Consider the following 19,502-nt stretch of genomic DNA (forward strand, 5'->3'; position numbering starts at 1 on the left):
TCTTGACAATTAAAAAGCCCCAACAAAACCAGGGGCTGTTGTGTTTAACAGGAGCCTCTCCTCTCCTTTTTCTCCCTAGACAGTAAGACCCTCTCATGCCTGCAGCTGCATCCCAGCAGGACAGAGGGCCCAGCTGCTGGTCCCATTCCCAGTGAGGAGGCTCATCTGGGGCACTGTCCCTGCTGCCCCTCACCAGCTCCTGCTCAGCACAGAGGCTTCAGGTCACTCTCCCAGGGCCTGGCTCTTCCCTCTCACTGTTGGGGAAGCTGCTTATTTTAGTGCCCTGAATCAGCTGCTGGAGCCAAAGGCTGTTGTGAAAAGCATCAAAATGGCAAAATTAAACACTTTGTAAAGTCCAGAGCTACATAATCAGTCTTTTTAAGCCCAGGCTGCTTCTAGCTTGGAGAAAACAGACTTCTTGTGCCTATGGCCCAGCAGTGACATTTGTGATCCACCTGGAAGTCTTGTAAATGAAAGTCCCTCATCATCCACACTCAGGTTTCCCAGCTCTGTTGCTTTGGACTTCCCACAACAGCACACATGGCCACAGTCAGTGTTGTGCTGAACCTACTCCTGTTTCTGGCTATTCAATGCCACTATAGGGAGTTCTTTGCCTTTGCTGAGCTACAGAAATATTGTCTGAGCAAAGGTGTCGAATGGGACCAGAGCAGAGACCATCCTCTTGTGCTGGGGGCAGTTCTGGGCCCCTCACAACAAGAAAGATATTGAGGGGCTGGAGCGTGTCCAGGGCAGGGAGTGGAGCTGGGAAGGGGCTGGAGCAGCAGGAGAGGCTGAGGGAGCTGGGGGGGGGTTCAGCCTGGAGAAAAGGAGGCTTGGGGGGGGTACCTTCTGGATCTGCAATCCCTGCCAGGAGGGGGGAGCCAGGGGGGGTCAGGCTCTATTCCAGGGAACAGGGACAGGAGGAGAGAGAATGGCCTCAAGTTCTGCTGGGAGAGGTTTAGGTTGGATATTAGGGAAAATTTCTTCCCTGAAGGGGTGGTCAGGCCCTGGCACAGCTGCCCAGGGCAGCATTGGAGTCATCATCCCTAGAGGTGTTCAGAAAATATATGGATGTGGCACTTGGGGACATAGTTTAGTGGTGAACCTGGAAGTGCTGGACTCGATGGCCTTGGAGGCATTTTCCAACCTTAAAGATTCTGTGGCTCCGTAATTCACCAGCCTGCTCTTGCTCTAAGCCTTTGACATCACCTGGGGCAGAGGTCTGAGGAAAGCCCTGGAAGCCACTAGCACGAGAAGGACAGACAAGTGGAAAGAAAGAATTTCTTCTTGCACCAAGTCCTGAGAAAAAGTTGGGGGTTTTCCTGGTAGGCATGTAGGCAGACTCAGAGAATCATTTCAGTTGGAAAAGGCCTCTGAGATCATCGAGTCCAACCTGTTCCAAATTCCCACCTTGTCACCCAGCCCAGAGCACTCAGTGATGCATCCAGCATTCCTTGGACACCTCCAGGGATGGGGACTCCACCCTGTCTCTCAGCAGCCCCTTCCAAAGCCTGACAACCCTTTCCATGAAGAAATTCCTCCTGATGTCCAACCTGGCACACCTTGAGTCTGTGTCCTCTCATCCTGTCACTGGCTCCCTGGGACATGTCTGCTCCCCCCAGGAGCGCTGCCACCCACCCCTCTCTGTCCCATGTGGGTGTATGTCCACTCCTCAGTCACTCCTGCCTTTGGTCCATCTTATTCTTCACTCTTTGCCCAGTCTCAGCCCCTGCTGCCCTCCCCTGCTGCGGGGCTGCCTCACCCCAGAGCTGCTCGGCCTCAGGTTGTCTCTCCCAAGCCACGTTCCCTTGGAGCTCCCCCTCCTGCAGCGTGTGCTTCTCCCCACGCTGCCCTCAGCCCTCCGTCCTCCCTGCTGGGTTCCTGTAACCTGATCACCAACCCCAGGACTTCACGACTTCTTTGCCATCTGAAGTTTATGAGTCTTATTACACCTCTGCAGAAAAGAGAGCTCTGGGGAAGACATCCACCCCCTTCTCTCAGCATGGGGAGGACACAGGTTGTGTTTCTCTTTCAAAATTTCTGGAGAAAGATTAATGTTTTGAAGGCATTTGCATGAACAAACTGAAAGGTGTCCGGTTTTCTCCATTAAAGGCTTATTTCTGACTTTATGCCATGATCAAAGGTGTCCTGTCAAAACAGGCAGACAGAAACTGGATGTGCAGAAGCAACATCTTCATTTTAATTCAATTTAATTGATTTCATGGCATTTTTCTGGCAGTTTGATGGGCAGAGGGTGCTCAGCCTGGATTCCTGAATGGCAAAGCATGGCTCGAGATACTACACCACAGAGATTCCTGGAGAAAAATGTGAAAAGAGCATTTTCTGTACCCTAGCAGAGGGTCAGCCAATTAATCAGTGTTATTGTTAATGGAGTAATTTTTTCTTGACAGCTGTACCCTTCAGAATGACATCAGGGGAAAATGAATCCATTTGTATTACTTCAGCTGCCCAAATCATTGCAGAAAGTTGAAACTCGTTCTGAAAAATAACAACCAGGAAAACAGGGACATCAGTGAACTCGGATTGACACAATAAATGGGCTTTTCTGAGCACTCAGCAAAGTGCATTTACTGCTCTGTATTTACTGGTTTGGTTTTTTTTTTTTAAAAGTTAAGATTATTGTTTATTAACTTTGTTGAGAAGCAATGAAATCTCCTGCAATTTTATTTTTAAATATCATTTTACTACCCAACAGCAACAGTAAATCCATAAAATAACACATGATTGACCAGGACTATGGAGTTAAAAAAAATATTGTTTGCTTTGTACATTCTTATTAGTCTTGGCTAAGATGTTATAAAAGCAGTATCTTTTAACACCTTTTATTATACAAGGGTCAAGGGGTTTTTATGTTTCTTAAAGAAAGCTTCAAATAGCCCACATAGAGGGTTCCTGCATCTTTCATATGGCTGCTGTATAAACAAGCCCATTTTACACAGGAAATGACATAACCATGTAAAAGTGTACATGGAGTTTAGGCACATATTCAAACACTAATGGGAATGCATTGTTTTCAATGGCATACTTTTATGTTTACCTATTGAGCTTAGTACCCATATTTTAGCCAAATACAACAAAAATTATCCACACATACCTGTCTTATAGTGTACTGCTTATTTGAAATTTGGACCTTCACAAAGACTCTCGTGGGACAGATAATGACCCTAGAAAGTAAATACAAATGAGGCATTCTCAGTGAGAGAGTGAAACCTGCCATCATAAAGGTGGAAAGCTGAACTTTTAACCTGTATTGCTTTACAGCTCAGGTTTCTCTGCCTTTCTGCCATCCAGCTGCTCACACCAACTCACCCATGGGAAGAAAGCTGTAACAATGATTTAGGGTGTCTATCTTTGCACATTATATAATGACCAGGCTAAAGAAAGCACTGCCAGACTCCTGCAGTCATGGAATCACAGAAAAGGTTGAAAAAGACCTCCAAGATCATCAAGTCCAACCTCTGACCAAGCACCACTATGTCCACTAAACCACATTGCCAAGTGTCACATCTACTCGTGTTTTGGACACTTCCAGGGATGGTGACTCCGCCACTTCCTCAACCAAAGTCAAGGTCCTCTGTTTCTCTTCCCTTTCTCTGCTGTGTGTCAGTCCCAGACTGGGCTTTCTCCCTAAGCCTCTGGTTCTGGAGGGCAGCGAGGGCTGAGTGAAGCCCACCTGGGTTGTGCTGTTGTGCTCATTGGTGACATTCACAAGTCCTGGGAAGTTTTGATCCATGTTTGGGTTCTCTTGCCAGAGAACTGAAACTGTAGATTTACATATAATGTCTTGGCAAGATTGGCAATGATTTGTGGGCAGATATTGAAGGAATATGGAGAATTCTGAGAAAATCCTGACAGCTCACTGTGGCAGCATCTTTTTGTTGATACTGAAATTTCAGGAGAATTAAAAATAACAAACTGCTTTGAAAAGAGCAGTGAAAGAGGTCACTCCCTTCAACACTGTAGATTTAAGTGATCACAACCACTCAGTAAATACCTTATAATGAATTACAGAGACAGAAATCTGTGTCAGGTGATCCCAATGCCTCCAACAATGTACCAATAAAGCACTTACAGGCAAGTACACATTTACACCATTGGGAAAGTCAGAATAAAATAGTGTTGAACTGGAATCCCCAAAGTTACCAAACAATTTCATAATGCAATGCAAAATGATACTCTGGACATCACAGCACTGGTTTATAACTATTGATATAAACCAAGAATACTCAGTTTAGGAGTTATAATGCTCACCAATATGAACTCCTCACTGTGGGCTGAACCAAAGCTGAGCAGTGCCAGGACTGTCCCTTCTGGATGTCACCACATCTGAGCTCCAGCCAAGCAATGTGGACGTCTCGTTGCCTCCTACGCTGAACACTCAGGCTGAAATTGCTTCTGTTTTGGCCAAACCCAATTCTGAAGTGGTAATAATCCACCATAATTCCAGCATTTCAACGTAGTTTTGAATTTGTTTTAACTGATATTAAAGACCTGCTAGTGGTTTGGGTTTTTGTTTTCCCTTCTAGATATAACTACCACTGAGCAGAACTTGGGGTTTTGAACCATTACCAAGACTTTAGTTTTCTTTTAATTTCTCGTCAGATAATTTTTCCTGTTTGCTTTGGGATAATTGCAAATTCTTAGTGTATTTTTCCATTTAGATGCTGATACATACTTGATTTAAATACCATTTACCTGAACCTTTACCTTGCTTTATTCATGCACTGAGGCATTCACACAAGGACAGGAAGCAAGAACCTCAGACAGGTTTATACCTACTGGGTTTTACAAACTTCCAACCTCACCAGGACCTTCAGGCTTGTCACCAGCTCTGCAGTGTGAGCTGAATAGGAGTTTTCCTCCTCAGATTTCCAAACTATCATGCCTTGTGTATAACACCAGTGTTACTTTTCCTCAGAGCTGTTGCAGTATCTGACAAATCCAGCTGGAACTGAAGCAAAATTCAGGCAGTTCTAATCCCAGGAGTTCAGTTGTCTGTTAAGGCAACTTAGATTTGCTTCAAGTGTATTTAAGTAGGCAGAATTTGCTATTTTATAGTGATCACCCTGAGCCATCAAGGAATGTTGCTGTGTGGTTGGTACATGGCATGGCACAGCTGTGTCTGCCATGCATCAGAGCAGAGATTTCCCAGGGAACGTGCCAACATCATTCCCAGAGAGTGCCCAGGGAGCACCACTCTCACATAAAGAAGAAAGGAGACAACCCTTTGTCACGATCATCTAGTCAACCTCCCCAGGAGGCAGCTGAAGCCAGTGCAAGGCAAAGGATCTTTAAAAGCTGCAAGGCAGTCACCTGAAAACAGTCAAGAACAGGGAAAGAACTGCTTGAACAGATCGGGCAAAAAAAGCCTGAGCTGCCCTCTTGGCTGTGGACTTGGCAGGAGAATGTTTTCTTTCCTACTGTAGCAATGGTAAATCATAATCAGGTTTAGTAAAGCTTAGACTTGTTGTTTTGAAAGCCTTCTGAGACTGGCTGGATAAGCAGTTAGAGCAAGAGTCAGGAACTGGTGGGGAATAGTGCTGGGCCTGGCCTGAGACTCCACCAGGATGAGGGAGAGCAGGGCCTGGGAAGTGCACACTGAGAGTCCAGAAGGGAGATGGATGGAGGATCCCTGGGGACAGCCCTGACCCACAGAGCAGAGCCATAAGATGCCAGGATTTCTCATGCACAGGTTACAAGAGTGCCCCTCATTCCAGGCAGGTGGGGGACCTGCCCTCCTGGGCACCTCAGTCTGCACAAGGCAGTGCCAGCCCCTGCAGGCAGGAACCCCTGGGCTGAGCTGGCACAGACACCACACACCAAACCTCCCTGCGGTGCTGCTTGTGCCTTGCCGAGCTGTGGGTGAGGGTGTCCCACAGCATCCCTGCCCAGGGGAGCCCCAGGCAGACATCTGGCAGCAGGGCCCCCTCCCCAGGCATTTTAAGCTGGTTAAAGACTCAGGTGCCCAGAGAGTTCAGGAGGAAGGGCAGAGCTTCGTAGCACAGTTTATGGCAGGAATTGCCTGAGCTGCAATTGAGCAAGAATTTAGGATGGTTTGCTGCTGGTGTGAGCAGCCCAGAAGGATGTCAGGGGCCATACCCTGCTCCCTGCCACTGCCCACACTGGTGGTGCTTTGCAGAGGAGAGGCAGACCCCAGAAATCTTACAACTTGATGGTCTAAGCACTTATGTTTTATGCTATTGATAGACTCCTTCAGTAATTTCTGATGATTCATATGACCTTTCTGGTCCATCTGCTGTTGAGCATTTGGATCTACTTTTGTGGGTGGAAACATACAGGAGCAAACCCACAATAAATTTATAATCCATGTCTGGAATAAAGGGGATATGCAAACACACAGTCCTTGGAGGGAGGAATAAAAGTATACCAGAGCTCTTTTGCAACCACCTGCATCACTCATTTTTGCCCTAGATACATCAAGAGGTAGTGTTATCCCCCATCAGATCAAACCAGGCCATCCTTTCTGATCTTTCTTTCAATGTTTCCACAGTTTCTCCCTGTGGCAGCAAAATACATGGACATGTTTTGCATACCCCTGGTATTCTCCTGCACTGAAAAGTCCCTTTCACTTGTATTTATTGTACAAAAACATGAAAACAATTTCTTAATAGCATTATAATTATGCAGAGTTGGACAGCTAGACACAATGCAGCACTGTGTCAATAATTTATTACATCTTATTCCATAACTGAACACTTTTACTATGAGCATTTGAGAACAACTTGGACCTTATACAGAATAATATATCTTGCTACATAATAATGGAAAGGTGGATACTTAAGAAATATATGTAGCTTGGAGGAAAACATACATGGAAGCAAATACCTCCTGCATCACCTATCTTCATGTAAAACTTAAAACTAAACCAACACCTTATATTTAATGACTCCTTTTTTTATATATGCATAGTTTCAAGAGCTAATCAGAAAGAAATCACATTACAGTGCAACTATTTACACCAAGCTGGGGGCACACCAGAACACAACCTTCTTTTCTAGACATCAGAACTCTTTTCCTATATTTATGAATGGACAAAGCACATGGGAATCAGACATAAATTCAGTCTCAAGTTCAAAGGATCAAACAGGTCATATCCACAGCTCGCTGATACCATGTTTATCCCCTGCCTTGAGGCCAAAAGCAGGCTATCTAGAGGTGTAGAGGTATCATCCTGTCTGCCATGGACATCAGTTAGAGCCAGTCTTGTGTCGCTGGCACAAGGCCTTGTATCCAGCTGCACGACAGCTGCTGAAATATGCCCATGGAGAGACACACAGCAGCACTTGTAAGCATCCTTACCCTAGAGGTAAGAAATCTAGTTAACCTCCTTTGAGGAGAGGTTATGTCCAATGTGTCATTTACCTTCCATAACATATTCACGTGAGTGACTGTTCTGCTACCTGCAGCCACAGGACTCCACCACCATGTCCTCATACTGTTTGTAGACCACGTTGTTTGCAGAGTCAATGAACAGGATGCTGATGGGGCTCAGCCGGGTCGGGACGCAGCACGTGGGGGGCGTCGATTCCGGGTCCATGGAGTTCATCAGCGTTTGGATAACGGCGTGGTTGGTGGGCTCCAGGTGGGATCGCAGCGGGAATTCACAGAGCCCTTCGCAGTGATACGCTTCATACTCCAGAGGGGCTATTATCCAGTCATCCCAGCCCATATCCTTAAAATTCACATGGAGGGCTTTCCTGCTGCACCTCGCCTTCAGGTTCTTGGTGGGCCTCTTCCCTTGCCGTGTTGCTAGAGGGGCTCTTCTCTTCCGCCTCTGGTTGAACAAGTACTCATAAACAGTTTTGTCATCTTGGCCAGATCTAGCTTTGATTTCATTGAAGAATAAGTCTCTTTTTTTCGTCCTCCCAAACACCAAGAACAGAGCCTTTTCATTGACCTGTCTTCCAGTTCTGTTAAATCCCACACTCCTGAGATCAACAGCTCTCCCCCTGTCAAATGTTTCCAGCTCAAAGCACAAGTTAACCAAGTTTTTAAAGTTCCTGAAAAGTTTCCAGATGTCAAACACCTCCCACTTTGGTGTGTCAGTGATACTGACAGTTCGAGAGTCCAGCAGTGTTGCTGCTTGTCTGTTTGTAGAGCAACTAAATAATTTCACTTGGGAAGTTTTTCCAGAAGAATGAGACTTCCACGTGTCAGAAGGCTTCTTCCTCAATATTCGAAGCTCTGCTCCCAGCAAACCATCTTTTTCTAATGCACTGATGTCAAAAATATATTTTTGCTTTCTTATAGCTGGTGCTCGCTCATCTGAAAAAAGCACACACATTATTAAATGTATACCAAGCACAGATGAGTATCACTTATTCAGTTCTTAGTGGTTTTCCCAGAAGTTGCCTTAATTAGCCCACTGAACAAAAAGAGAATTTTTTATCTAAGGGATGAGCTCAGTGCAGAGACACAGAAGAACTCAGTGACTCACCAGGGAAATGAGTTTCTAAGTTTGCCTTGGAGAAATCTCATTTCTTTCACCATTGGGCATTTTCTACCTTCAAAGTCATGATAAGCCAATTGAAAAATAGTAATTTTTCAGGGCTGAGCACCTATTCACCTATTCACCACTTATATCCTACTTACCTTACTGAAACAGAACTTCCGTGGTGGCCAGGCCTCACACTGGCTCCAAACATGAGCAAATTTACCCTTAGATGATACAGTAGTGAGTTAGTCCATTAAAACCAGCATCCCCAGGAACTGCCAGGCTCAAGGATCATTGCCTTATTAACTGAACTCTGCATGATTCACAGCTTTTTCAAACTGGCCAGGAAAACATTCCTCCCTTCAACCTGACCTTACATTTGCTTGCCTCAGCTGCTGAGGAACATGGGAACATGGCTGAGCCAAGGGTTTAGTGAGGTGACATCAACAGTGGTGAGCTGAGAACCTGAATGCAGCGCTTGTGAGCAGTGGATCATCCCTTCCCAGCAGCCAAGCTATTAATAATTAAATGGCAAACAAATCCAGTCTTGGTGAGTCTTCCATCCCCATTACTTCACCAGCTGAAGCTTGTGTTGCTTCCTTAAGTACGTGACAAAACTCTTACCAACCTCACTGGAAGCAACATGGGGCTCCCCAGATAGAGGGGTGAGGTGAACATCATTCTTTGGGAGCCCGGTTATTTCTCCTGTGAAAGCAAACACTAGCCCAAATTTCCAAAAATGTCTGGAACCAGAATGTTGAACTGCAAGTTCTGGAGTCCCAGAAGTCATTACTCTTGTTATTCTGTGCAAACTGTGGGCTCCTTATTGCTACCTGGGAGCTTTGAGCTAACAAAGTTACCTCCACCCTACCCATAATGGCTCCTGGTTCTGCAGTGTAGGTCCTCACAGTTCTACCATGAACAAACCAGGCTGACCCCTGATACTGAGATCTGTGGGAGTGTTTTACAGAATAGCCCCATTCTTAGCATATTATATGGTTTTAGACATTACACTACAAAATGTTTTTAAACACCTGAGCAGGCAAAGACTGCTTGATTTTCAACAATATGCATCTAAAATATATTCTAAGTGTTTTCTTTGGCTGCCACACAACCATCTAGTTCTGCCTCTAATTGAATTTTCCAAGATGAGGCAGGAGGACAAAATCCGCAGCAAAGTCGTGTGATTTCGTTTACATTAAAAAGAGCTATTTGACTTTACAAAAGTATGATTATTTTCTAACACTCTCTACATGTATAAACACTCTCAGACATCTCTCTGTCCACACTCACTCACACACGAGCTCCTTTCTTACCTTGTCCTTTGTCTATAAAGCTGGTTATTGTATTGGCAAGTCCAGCCTCCAGTTTTACACTTCCATTAGCACCTTTTCTTTCTGCATCTGAGAGAGTCCTGTACAAAGAGAGCATGTATTCATGTGGCGTTATCGGGGGATGTCGGAAAGTTTCCTTAGCTTCCCTCTGGGTTACAGGCTCTTTCGTCTTTTTGGTTTTGAAAGAATCAGTGTCAGTACTGCTTGTGCCAGTTTTTTTCAAAGCCACCTTGCTGCTAAGATTCTGAACCTTTGGAGTCACTGTCCTTACTCCAGAAGGTCTGCTGGGGAGATGTCCTACCTTGCCCTCCGTGGCTGCTGTTCTTGAGGGAACCTTCTTTGACTCATCATTCTTGGCCAGCAGAGCTCCAGCCTGAACAGCACTGCTTTTAGTCCTAGCCTTTGAGGTCCCAGCACTATATCCATGGCTTGCAGTCCTCAGTGTACCTGCCCGTGCAGAGGGACTCCTCTCCTTTCCTTCTGCTTTTAAAAAACTTAGTTTAGATCCTGGATTACCCTGACCTGCTTCAGAATTACTCAGCACTCCAGGAACTAGATCCAGAGACAGCCAAGTCAAATGCCAAAGCAGTAAAGTGAGAAAATGCAGGATTTTCATCCTCTGGTCTTCCTCTGAATGCCACTAAAGAAAAAATCAGAAAAGGTTCCTCCAGTTTGGCAGAAGAAAACATGAAAGAAATTAAAAACCAAAGTCAGCAAAAATGGTTTTTGTTTGAGATTAAAACATTTCAAATCTCGTTGTTCAATACTTGTATCCAGTCCCATAGTGGAGATGCTCATGTACTCAGATAGGATCTCCCCTGACTTCAGTCAGCAGCTATAAAGGACTTGTTCTTGAAAAGAGAAAGTTTACCACCTCGTTTTCTTCTGTAAAACTGACTGAAAACTTGAAGGAGTCCTGTTTAAATCCAAGGTTGGTTTTTTTTTTCCAAGAAGGAAGAATGGCGTAATGCTGCCTCTGTGTTAAAAGGTTTTTTTAAAGTTTTGAATCCTTTCCAGTGAAAATATTTCACACACAGAGACCTGCAGGTGCTCAGAAATCTTTTACAAACCTGAACTCAGGAATTGGAAACGGAATTCCAACAAACCTATTTAATTACTCTCTGATGTCATGCTGTCTAAACTAATTTAACTGCGATATATTTCTTTAAAAAAATCTTCTTTACCCTTTTCATTAGCATGAGTCATACTCTGCCTCATGTGAAACAGCTCCACAGGCTCAAAACTCCAGAGGATGCCTTTTCAAGTGGCACTACGACCTCTGCCTCAGCCCTCGATGAACTTCACCTTTAGACAGGACAAACTGCAAGATCAACAACTGAGCCCTGGATACATACATTAAATAATCTAAGAATAATTCATTCAGTTCTTTTTCCAGGGAACTGTAACAGCAGCTTTGCTTTGTCCTCCGGTGGTTGGAGGGCTGCGCTGTAACACAGGCGCTTAACGAGGGTAACGTCTAATTTTACACAAACACAACGGGGCCGTCCCGCAGACGGAGTATTTCGGCTTATTTATTGCTCTGCTGAACCCTCCGGTGTGAGCGCAGCCGGAGCAGCAGCTCCCGGGGAGGGGATGCCCCTCGGGCGGGCGCGGCGCGGTGGGGCAGCAGTGCACCCTGCAGGCAGCCATCCTCCTCCTCCTGCTGCGCCTTCCTCCCCTTCATCCGCACCCACTGGGCAGCTGGACACAGCCCGAACCCCCGGCTGTCCTCCAGACGCTGAACACCAGCCTTTGTTTTAATATGAGGTGCAGCGCTCCGGGCTGGGCACAGAGTGGCTGGAGAGCAGCCAGGCAGAGGGACCTGGGGGGACTGAGGGACAGGAAGCTCAACAGGAGCCACCAGTGTGCCCAGGTGGCCAAGAAGGCCAATGGGATCCTGGCCTGGATCCAAACTAGCATGGCCAGCAGGCCCAGGGCAGTGACCCTTCCCCTGGACTCTGCCTTGGGGAGGCCACACCTTGAGTGTTGTGTTCAGTTCTGGGCCCCTCAGTTGAGGAAAGAGATTGAGGGGCTGGAGCGGGGCCAGAGAAGAGCAACGAGGCTGGAGAAGGGACTGGATGTGGCTCTGAGTGTCCTCTTAAACACCTCCAGGGACAGAGAATCCAACATGTCTTGATCCAACCCTACTGTGATCACTCTGTGCCCTGGGCTGGTGATCCCAGTGGGGTTGGATCAAGGGTTGATGATCTCAGAGGTCTCTTCCAACCCAAGTGAGAAGAGAAGAGCAACGAGGCTGGAAAAGGGACTGGAGCACAAGTGCTGTGGGGAGAGGCTGAGGGAGCTGGGGGTGTTCAGCCTGGAGAAGAGGAGGCTCAGAGGTGACCTCAGCACTGTCTGGAACTGCCTGAAGGGAAGTTCTGGCCAGGTGGGGGTTGGTCTCTTCTCCCAGGCACTCAGCAATAGGACAAGGGGGCACGATGGGCTCAAGCTCTGCCAGGGGAAATTGGAGATCAGGAAAAACTTCTTTGCAGAGAGAGTGCTCAGGCATTGGAATGGGCTGCCCAGAGAGGGGGTGGATTCCCCATCCCTGGAGGTTTTTCCACTGAGCTTGGCCGTGGCACTGAGTGCCATGATCTGGTGAAGGGACTGGAGTTGGACCAAGGGTTGGACTTGAGCATCTCGGAGGTCTTTTCCAACTCAATCCATTCTATGATTCTATGAAAATGTTGCAGAGCTGCAGCCCCCAGGAAGGCTGGCAGGTTGGAACCAGGTGTCACGGCTGTCCTGAGGCTTTCAGCCCAGCAGGAGAGAGCGTGGACCAAGCATGTCTTTCATAAGCTGCAAAAAATGAACTGTTGTTCCAAGGGATCCTTCAGGAAATGGGGCACTGGGCTGGACTGAGCAGGCATTACTGGGTCCCATCTCTCATCTTGCACTGACCCAAAGCCCAGTCCTCCTCCCACAGCTGATTTTTCTTTCTGAGGCAAGAAGTGAAAAGGTACAACACTTCTTGGCTTCATCTGTGTGTGCTGTACCATTCCCCACCCACCCTGACTGGTATCAGAAACACTGAACTGCTTTTATAAATAACAGCCTGAATGACATGAGGAGCTCTGAATGGTTCACCTTGGTTTTTTGGTGGAACTGAAGGACAGAAGATTTCAGTAACTCTAGAGATGTCAGAATTAAGGTGGGTCCAAAAACCTTCTTAATTTTGATCTAGTGGACCTTTCTCTGATGTCAGTTGTACTTTGGAAATTACTTTTCAAAATAAAACGGCCTGTCCCTGAGTTCCCTCTGCTGAAACCATTCCCTAGGAGTGACTTCACACCATCCCACAGCCCTCCCAGCCACGCCATCCTTTAATCCTTCCCATATTGCCCACCTGTCTGCTGGGCAGGAGGCCCTGTGCCATGTCTGGTTCTGTGCCATGGGGGATCATCCTGCCAGCAAGACACAAAAGCAGCTGAATGTTGAATTTCCACTTTTAATCCATCCAGCTTCCAGTTTTCACAACACTTGTAAGAATTTAATATTTTTAAGTGGCTCTATGAAACCTGTTTGGGATTTGCAAACAGAATTACGAATTTTTTAAGAGATGGACATGAAAGAGCAGGAGGTAAAAGAATGTCATAGTAAATCAGATTACAAGCACAATCATTCATATGTTCCAACAACATTTACATGTTTGAGACTAAAATATTTTAGTGGGCTGGATAGAGTTAGACAGAAAGAAAAAGGAAAAGCAAGCAAAACAAGCTGTGCAAACTAATCTTTAGGAGAGGCTTTCTTGAAGCAAACTCCATCTAAGTGCTTGGAGCCACAGGAGCATGGATGCTGCTCCTGTATTGCCACTCGTGGAGGTTTGTCATTTGGATGCAGCACTGCCACTGAACTCCAACCAGCTGAAGTCCTACCTCGTGTTGCAGCAGGTACCAGCAGGGCCCTTCTTGGGGACAGCTCAGGTCACCTGCTTCATCTGTCAGCACACCCTGCGGAATAAAGCAAGGGCTGAGCCAAGCAGGGAATGCCCCCAGAGCCCAGAATTCCAAGGGTGCCTCGTTGTGCTGGTTTAAAGGTAAACCAGCAGGAGAAACAAATCCAACACAAAAGAAGATTATAACTCAGTCACAATTTAATTTAAAAAAATTACAATAAATGCAATGGCACAAAGAGAAATTGGGTTTAACCCCCAAACCCAGCAGTCTAACCCAGCCCCCTGGGGCACAAACACAGGGGGGTTTGGTGGCCCCTGTGCTGAGCCCCACGTGGTTCCTCTGAGTCCAAAGGAAAAGGAGGTGAAAAACCTGTTGGTGCAGATGATGGCACAGTCTGGTGGAGAGTGGGGGGCTCCTCCTGTCCAGGGTCTGCTCCTCCTCTGCATCCAATGAGTGGTCCCAGAAGTCCCCAAACCCCAAGATTGTCTCCCCTCAGGTTTGGGTGGGAGCCCCCAGTGCCTCCCCCAGGGCAGGGAGTTCCACACTGGGGGATCTGACTCTGGCAGTCAGGGGGGATTTTGGAATGGTTGCTGGCCCATGGGCAGAGCTGAGCCCTCAGGTGGGTGTGGAGGTGCCAAGGACTCCCTGCAGGGCAGTTCTCCCAGCTCCTCTGCCAGGCTTCTTTCCCAGCCAGCTCCCAGCCTGAGGGCTCAGCTGTGCCCTGGGCAGCTGCTGCCAATGGGCCATTGGGAACAGTTTCTGGGCAATGGCAGAGAGGGTTTAGAATGCACAGCTTTGGGCACACCCACACAGGGAGAAACTGGTCCCACCTGCTGAACTGGGACACCTGTAAAACACATTGACACTGCTCATCGTCCCAAACCCACTCCAAGGAGGCTCTGCTGGTATGTGATGCCAAGAGTTAGAATTTGGTCACTGCTGCAAAACTTGCAGTTTGAGCTGCACATGGAAATCTTTATTCTAGTGATCTACCAGGAATTTTGTTGTTTTATCCCAGGTGAATTAATTCCAGGAAGGACTAAAAGGATTAACTCCCATATTAGGCCCTTTGCTGTTACATTGATTTTGCTTATTGAAACTAATGGACATTCTATTTCTGTGAGAATTTATTCCTCTGCACCATAGCTTTTGGGGGACTGTTTTTTAAAAGTATGAAGTTATAATTTTAGGAAGGAACTTAATAGCTCTGTGCTTTTTAAAAGGAAGGAATTACAGAAAACTCACACATGTTATAATTAAAACTTGGTTATTTTTGGCTGGAGCAAACCCAAAGATAATGAAGTTCCCATTACCATGGGAAATTGTGGCATAATTTTAAAACAGTGTGCTACAATGTTGTGGTGATAAGTAAAAAAATTGGAAGGCCAAAGAAATAATTATGTCATTGGTTACCAGGACACTTGGCTACATCCTTGAACAGTGGAGAGCTACGAATCACAGAATTATAAAATCACAGAATATCCTGAGCTGGAAGGAACCCCCAGGGATCATCCAGTGCAGCTCCTGGCCCTGCACAGACACCCCAACAATCCCACCCTGTCCCTCAGAGCATTGTCCGAACACTCCTGGAGCTCTGGCAGCCTCGGGGCTGTGCCCACTGCCCTGGGGAGCCTGGTCAGTGCCCACCACCCTCTGGGGGAAGGACCTTGTCCTGAGATCCAACCTGATCCTGCCCTGGCACAGGTCCAGCCATTCCCTGGGTGCTGTCACTGGTCACAGAGAGCAGAGATTGGAGCTACCCCTCCTCTGTCCTTCAGGCAGAAGCTGCAGCCCCCAGGGGTCTCCCCTCAGCGTCCTCCAGGCTGAATAGACCAAGTGACCTCAGCCACTCCTCGTATGACCCTTCCAGGCTCTTCACCATCTTCCTGGCTCTTTGGACACTCTAACAGCTTCAGATCTTTCTTGTGTTGCAGTGGGCAGAAGTGCCCCAAGGATTTGAGGTGAGGCTGCCCCAGTCCTATCCCCAGCACAGCCTGTCTGAGGAACACGAGGACTAAACTGAGGCCACAGCACTTTGCTGGCAAGGACAGAGGACTTTGCTTCCACCACAGATCCAAGGACAGAGGAGGCTCAGAGTGCCCCGAGCTGTCCCTGCAGGGCTGGGGCTGGGAGAGCCCACGGCTGGACCCATCTGGCTGCTTCCCACCACTCCGACAGCGGGAGCCTTCGGAGCCAGCCCGAACTGGTGCTCAGGCCCAGGCAGAGCTGCTTTTCCAAATCCAGAATTAATTTTTATGTTATTTTTGTTTCTTGGATCTTTACTTAATTCTCCCAACTCTGAACTAAGTGGAATTGCTTTTCTTCCTACATTTTGGTATCTCTGCCTGTTATCAATTACAGAAATACAGGGTTTATTTCAAACTTTTTGAAGCGTATTTGCTTACAGAGTCCCTTTACTTGGCACCATGTTAATTAGCCAGCATTGCCTTCTACGGGTGTTGTTCCTCTGCAATACAAGCATGTTTTAATGATTCAAGATTTGAGAAAGAGAGATTCAGTGATCCCAAACTACACAGCTGACCAAAGACAAATGCTGGTGGCAGTTCATTTGTTCTACCCCTCTGCAAAACCAGAATGTCTGTGCCGAAGCATTCACGGCCACAGGAAAACGAAGGGGCTGAAAACAAATTGATGTTACTCAGTAGCCAAAATAAAAACTATTTTAAACAACGGCTTAACTGACTCCCTCGGTGAATGCGGAGGATTCATTTTTTCTAATTAATTAATGTTTCTGCCAGGGCAGTGCTTTCCCTCCCACGGGGCTGCTGCAGCTGCACCCAGCAGGGAGAGACCCCAGGCTAGGGAGGGACCCCTGCGGGGGAGAGTTCCCCGGGACTGAGGAGGGACCCTCGGGGCTGCAGAGGGACCATAGGGCCGGGGCGGGGGGGACCGTCGGGGCTGGGAAGGGACCCTGGGGGGGAAGGGAGGGACCCTCGGTGCTGAGGAGGGACCCTTGGGAATGAGCGGGACCCTCGGGCCGGGGAGGAAGGGGGGGAGGGGACCGTCGGGGCTGGGGAGGGACCCCCAGGGGAAGGGAAGGGAAGGACTCTCGGGGCTGGATAGAAACCCCCAGGGAAAGGGAGGGACCCTCGAGGCTTAAGAGAGATTCCCGGGGCGGGGGAGGGACCCCCGGGGGAAGAGAAGGACGCCTATGGTGAAGGGAGGGATTCCCGGGGCGACGGAGGGACCCTCGGGGCTGGGCCGGGCGGGCCCCCGGGGCGGGGCGGGCGGGGCGGGGCCCGGGAGCGGCGGGGCGGGCCCCGGGAGCGGCGGGCGGGGCGGGGCCCGGGAGCGGCGGGGCGGGCCCCGGGAGCGGCGGGCGGGGCGGGGTCCGGGAGCGGCGGGCGGGGCGGGGTCCGGGAGCGGCGGGGCGGGGCGGGGCCCGTGAGCGGCGGGGCGGGGTCCGGGAGCGGCGGGCGGGGCGGGCCCCGGGAGCGGCGGGGCGGGGCCCGGGAGCGGCGGGGCGGGCCCCGGGAACGGCGGGCGGGCGGGCCCCGGGAGCGGCGGGCGGGCGGGCCCCGGGAGCGGCGGGGCGGGGCGAGCCCCGGGAGCGGCGGGGCGGGGCGGGCCCCGGGAGCGGCGGGGCGGGGCGGGCCCCGGGAGCGGCGGGCGGGGCCCGGGAGCGGCGGGGCGGGGCCCGGGAGCGGCGGGGCGGGGCCCGGGAGCGGCGGGGCGGGGCCCGGGAGCGGCGGGGCGGGGCCCGGGAGCGGCGGGGCGGGGCGGGGCGGGGCCCGGGAGCGGCGGGCGGGCGGGCTCAGCCGGGCCATGGCGGAGCGCGGGAAGCGCAGCCCGGACTCGCTGCGGCGGCGGGTGCGGAGCGCGGAGGAGGCGCAGCATCGCCAGGCGGGGCTGGTGCGGCAGCTGCAGGACGAGGTGAGGAGCGATGGGCCCGGGGGGTGCTCGGGGCTGTGCGCGGCGCCGGGAGCGGGTGGCGGGGCCTCCCCGCGGCGCGGGTGCAGCTCGGGCAGGGCTCGGCCCGGCCCCGCCGCCGGCACACCCCGCCTGGCCGTGCGGGCACGGCGGGCCCGGCCGGGGGTCGGGCCGGGCTGCCTGCAAGGCAAGCCTGAAAACTCCCTGCCCTCCCTTCAGGGACCCCCTTGAGCGCCCGAGCGCTGCTCGCGGCGGGCCGTGGCCGCAGGCCGAGCAGCGCTGCCTCAGTCGGTGTCTCAGGTGAGCAGACAGCGCTACCTGTGAAGGAATGTCTGTCATGTTACAGTGAAGCTTAACGCTGTTGTATCCACTTCTTGTGGACTGTATCGGCTCTGTGCTAGGGCCGTGCAGACTCAGAGGAACTAATGCAGGAGCTGCCGACTCTGTTAGAAGCTGCATTGACTCATCTTCGTTCTCTGCATCCACAGGTGCTGCAGTACCAGACTTGGTGTCGAGAGCTGGAGCAGCAAGTGAAAGCTGGAGGGGTGAGTGTGGAGGTTGTGAACTAAAGGGAGTGTATGTAGCATTCCTAAGTACAGACCAAGAAAAACCATCCCCAGAGCAATGACTAGAAAACAACATCTTACTGCCTGAGGGTGTAGAGAAGCACTGTGAGTTTTCCCATCAATGTTGTCCAGTTGCCATTCTTTGGGCAGAGTATAATCCCAGAAATGCCAGTCCAAAAGCTCAGTTGAGAATTTTAATTTTGTGAGAATGCTTTATTGCTGCAGTAACGTTGGTCTTGGGTTTCAGGAGAGGGCTCTGCTACCTGTGACATCTTGTAGCTGTCTTAGAGAAAGCACCAGTTGAAACACAGCCTTTGGAAAGGCAGGAATGCTGGTGTTCAACATACGGTGCTGGCTCTGTGCTTTTATTTCTGCTTCACAGCTAAAGTAAACGTAGGAACTGAAGGGTAGGAGAATAGGAGAGCATTCCCAGGCTTCAAATCAAAGTCAGCACTCGAGGTTATGAGCTGAGGATATCTAGTGGTGAGGATGCAACAGGGAGAGACTGAGGAGAGCTACTCACACTGAGTAATGCCTTTCCCTTCCCTTCCTCCCATAGTGACAACACTATGAGATCTGTAAAAAGCCATGAGCTCCTGAAATGTCCAGCAAATGGATGGGAACGTGTTGGATGGTAACAGTGGTGAAGGAGACACCAGCATTTGACTAAACACTTCTTTCTTCTTAAGGGATCCCTGCCAGGCAGGTGGGAAGCCACAGCAGACCTCAGCCTGGAGAAAGCCCTGCTTCAGGTGGAAGAGGAGCAGCAAAGGTAGAAGGAAGAAGCATTTCTTCATACTTGGTCTCCTGGATGCTCATGGAAGTGAGGGAAAACCTGTCAGTGCTACCTGGTCTCCCCAAGGGAAGCAGTTGGGCAAGCTGCTTGGACAGGAGAATGGCCCACAGTCTGTTTTGTGTGGTGCAGTAATAGTGCTGTGTGCTCTGCTTTGAGTCGGGAGAGGGTGTGTATGCCAAGTGAAAGGTCCCTTTCCAGCCTAAATTATTTTGTGGGTCAGTAGGTGAGTGACTCAGACAGTGCTAGAAAAAGGTGATACATCCAGTGAGCATCGGCGTGAAGGGGGAGCAAGTTGTTAAGTGTAGACATCATCAAACATAAAGGGGAAAACAGTCCTAGTCCAAATTAAAGGCTCAAAGCAAGAAAAAGCATATGAGTTTTTCATCACAGTTATTAAGTAATCTTAGAAAGTGCTTTTACTGCCTCTCAGACAACAAAATCAGTGTTGAGGAAGCTGAAACTTCCCGGGGATGCTGGAGAGCAGTTGTTCAGTGACCTCCTTGCTGTTTCTCCCTTTCCAAGGTGTGAGAATCTGGCAGA

The 19,502-nt window shown here is 49.5% G+C and overlaps 1 protein-coding gene across 1 annotated transcript; it reads right to left on the reverse strand.

Moving 5' to 3' along the window:
* Nucleotides 1-7,438: 7,438 nt before the first annotated feature.
* Nucleotides 7,439-10,426, reverse strand: GDF5 (growth differentiation factor 5). The gene is made up of 2 exons (XM_071572913.1): nt 9,793-10,426; nt 7,439-8,307 (listed from the first exon to the last, which is right to left on the reverse strand). Exons 1-2 carry the CDS (start codon nt 10,424-10,426, stop codon nt 7,439-7,441), a joined length of 1,503 nt encoding a protein of 500 aa, XP_071429014.1.
* Between the last annotated feature and the right edge of the window lie 9,076 nt (nt 10,427-19,502).

This window comes from Pithys albifrons, chromosome 18 (assembly GCF_047495875.1).
Source record: "Pithys albifrons albifrons isolate INPA30051 chromosome 18, PitAlb_v1, whole genome shotgun sequence".
NCBI classification, from domain to species: domain Eukaryota; kingdom Metazoa; phylum Chordata; class Aves; order Passeriformes; family Thamnophilidae; genus Pithys; species Pithys albifrons.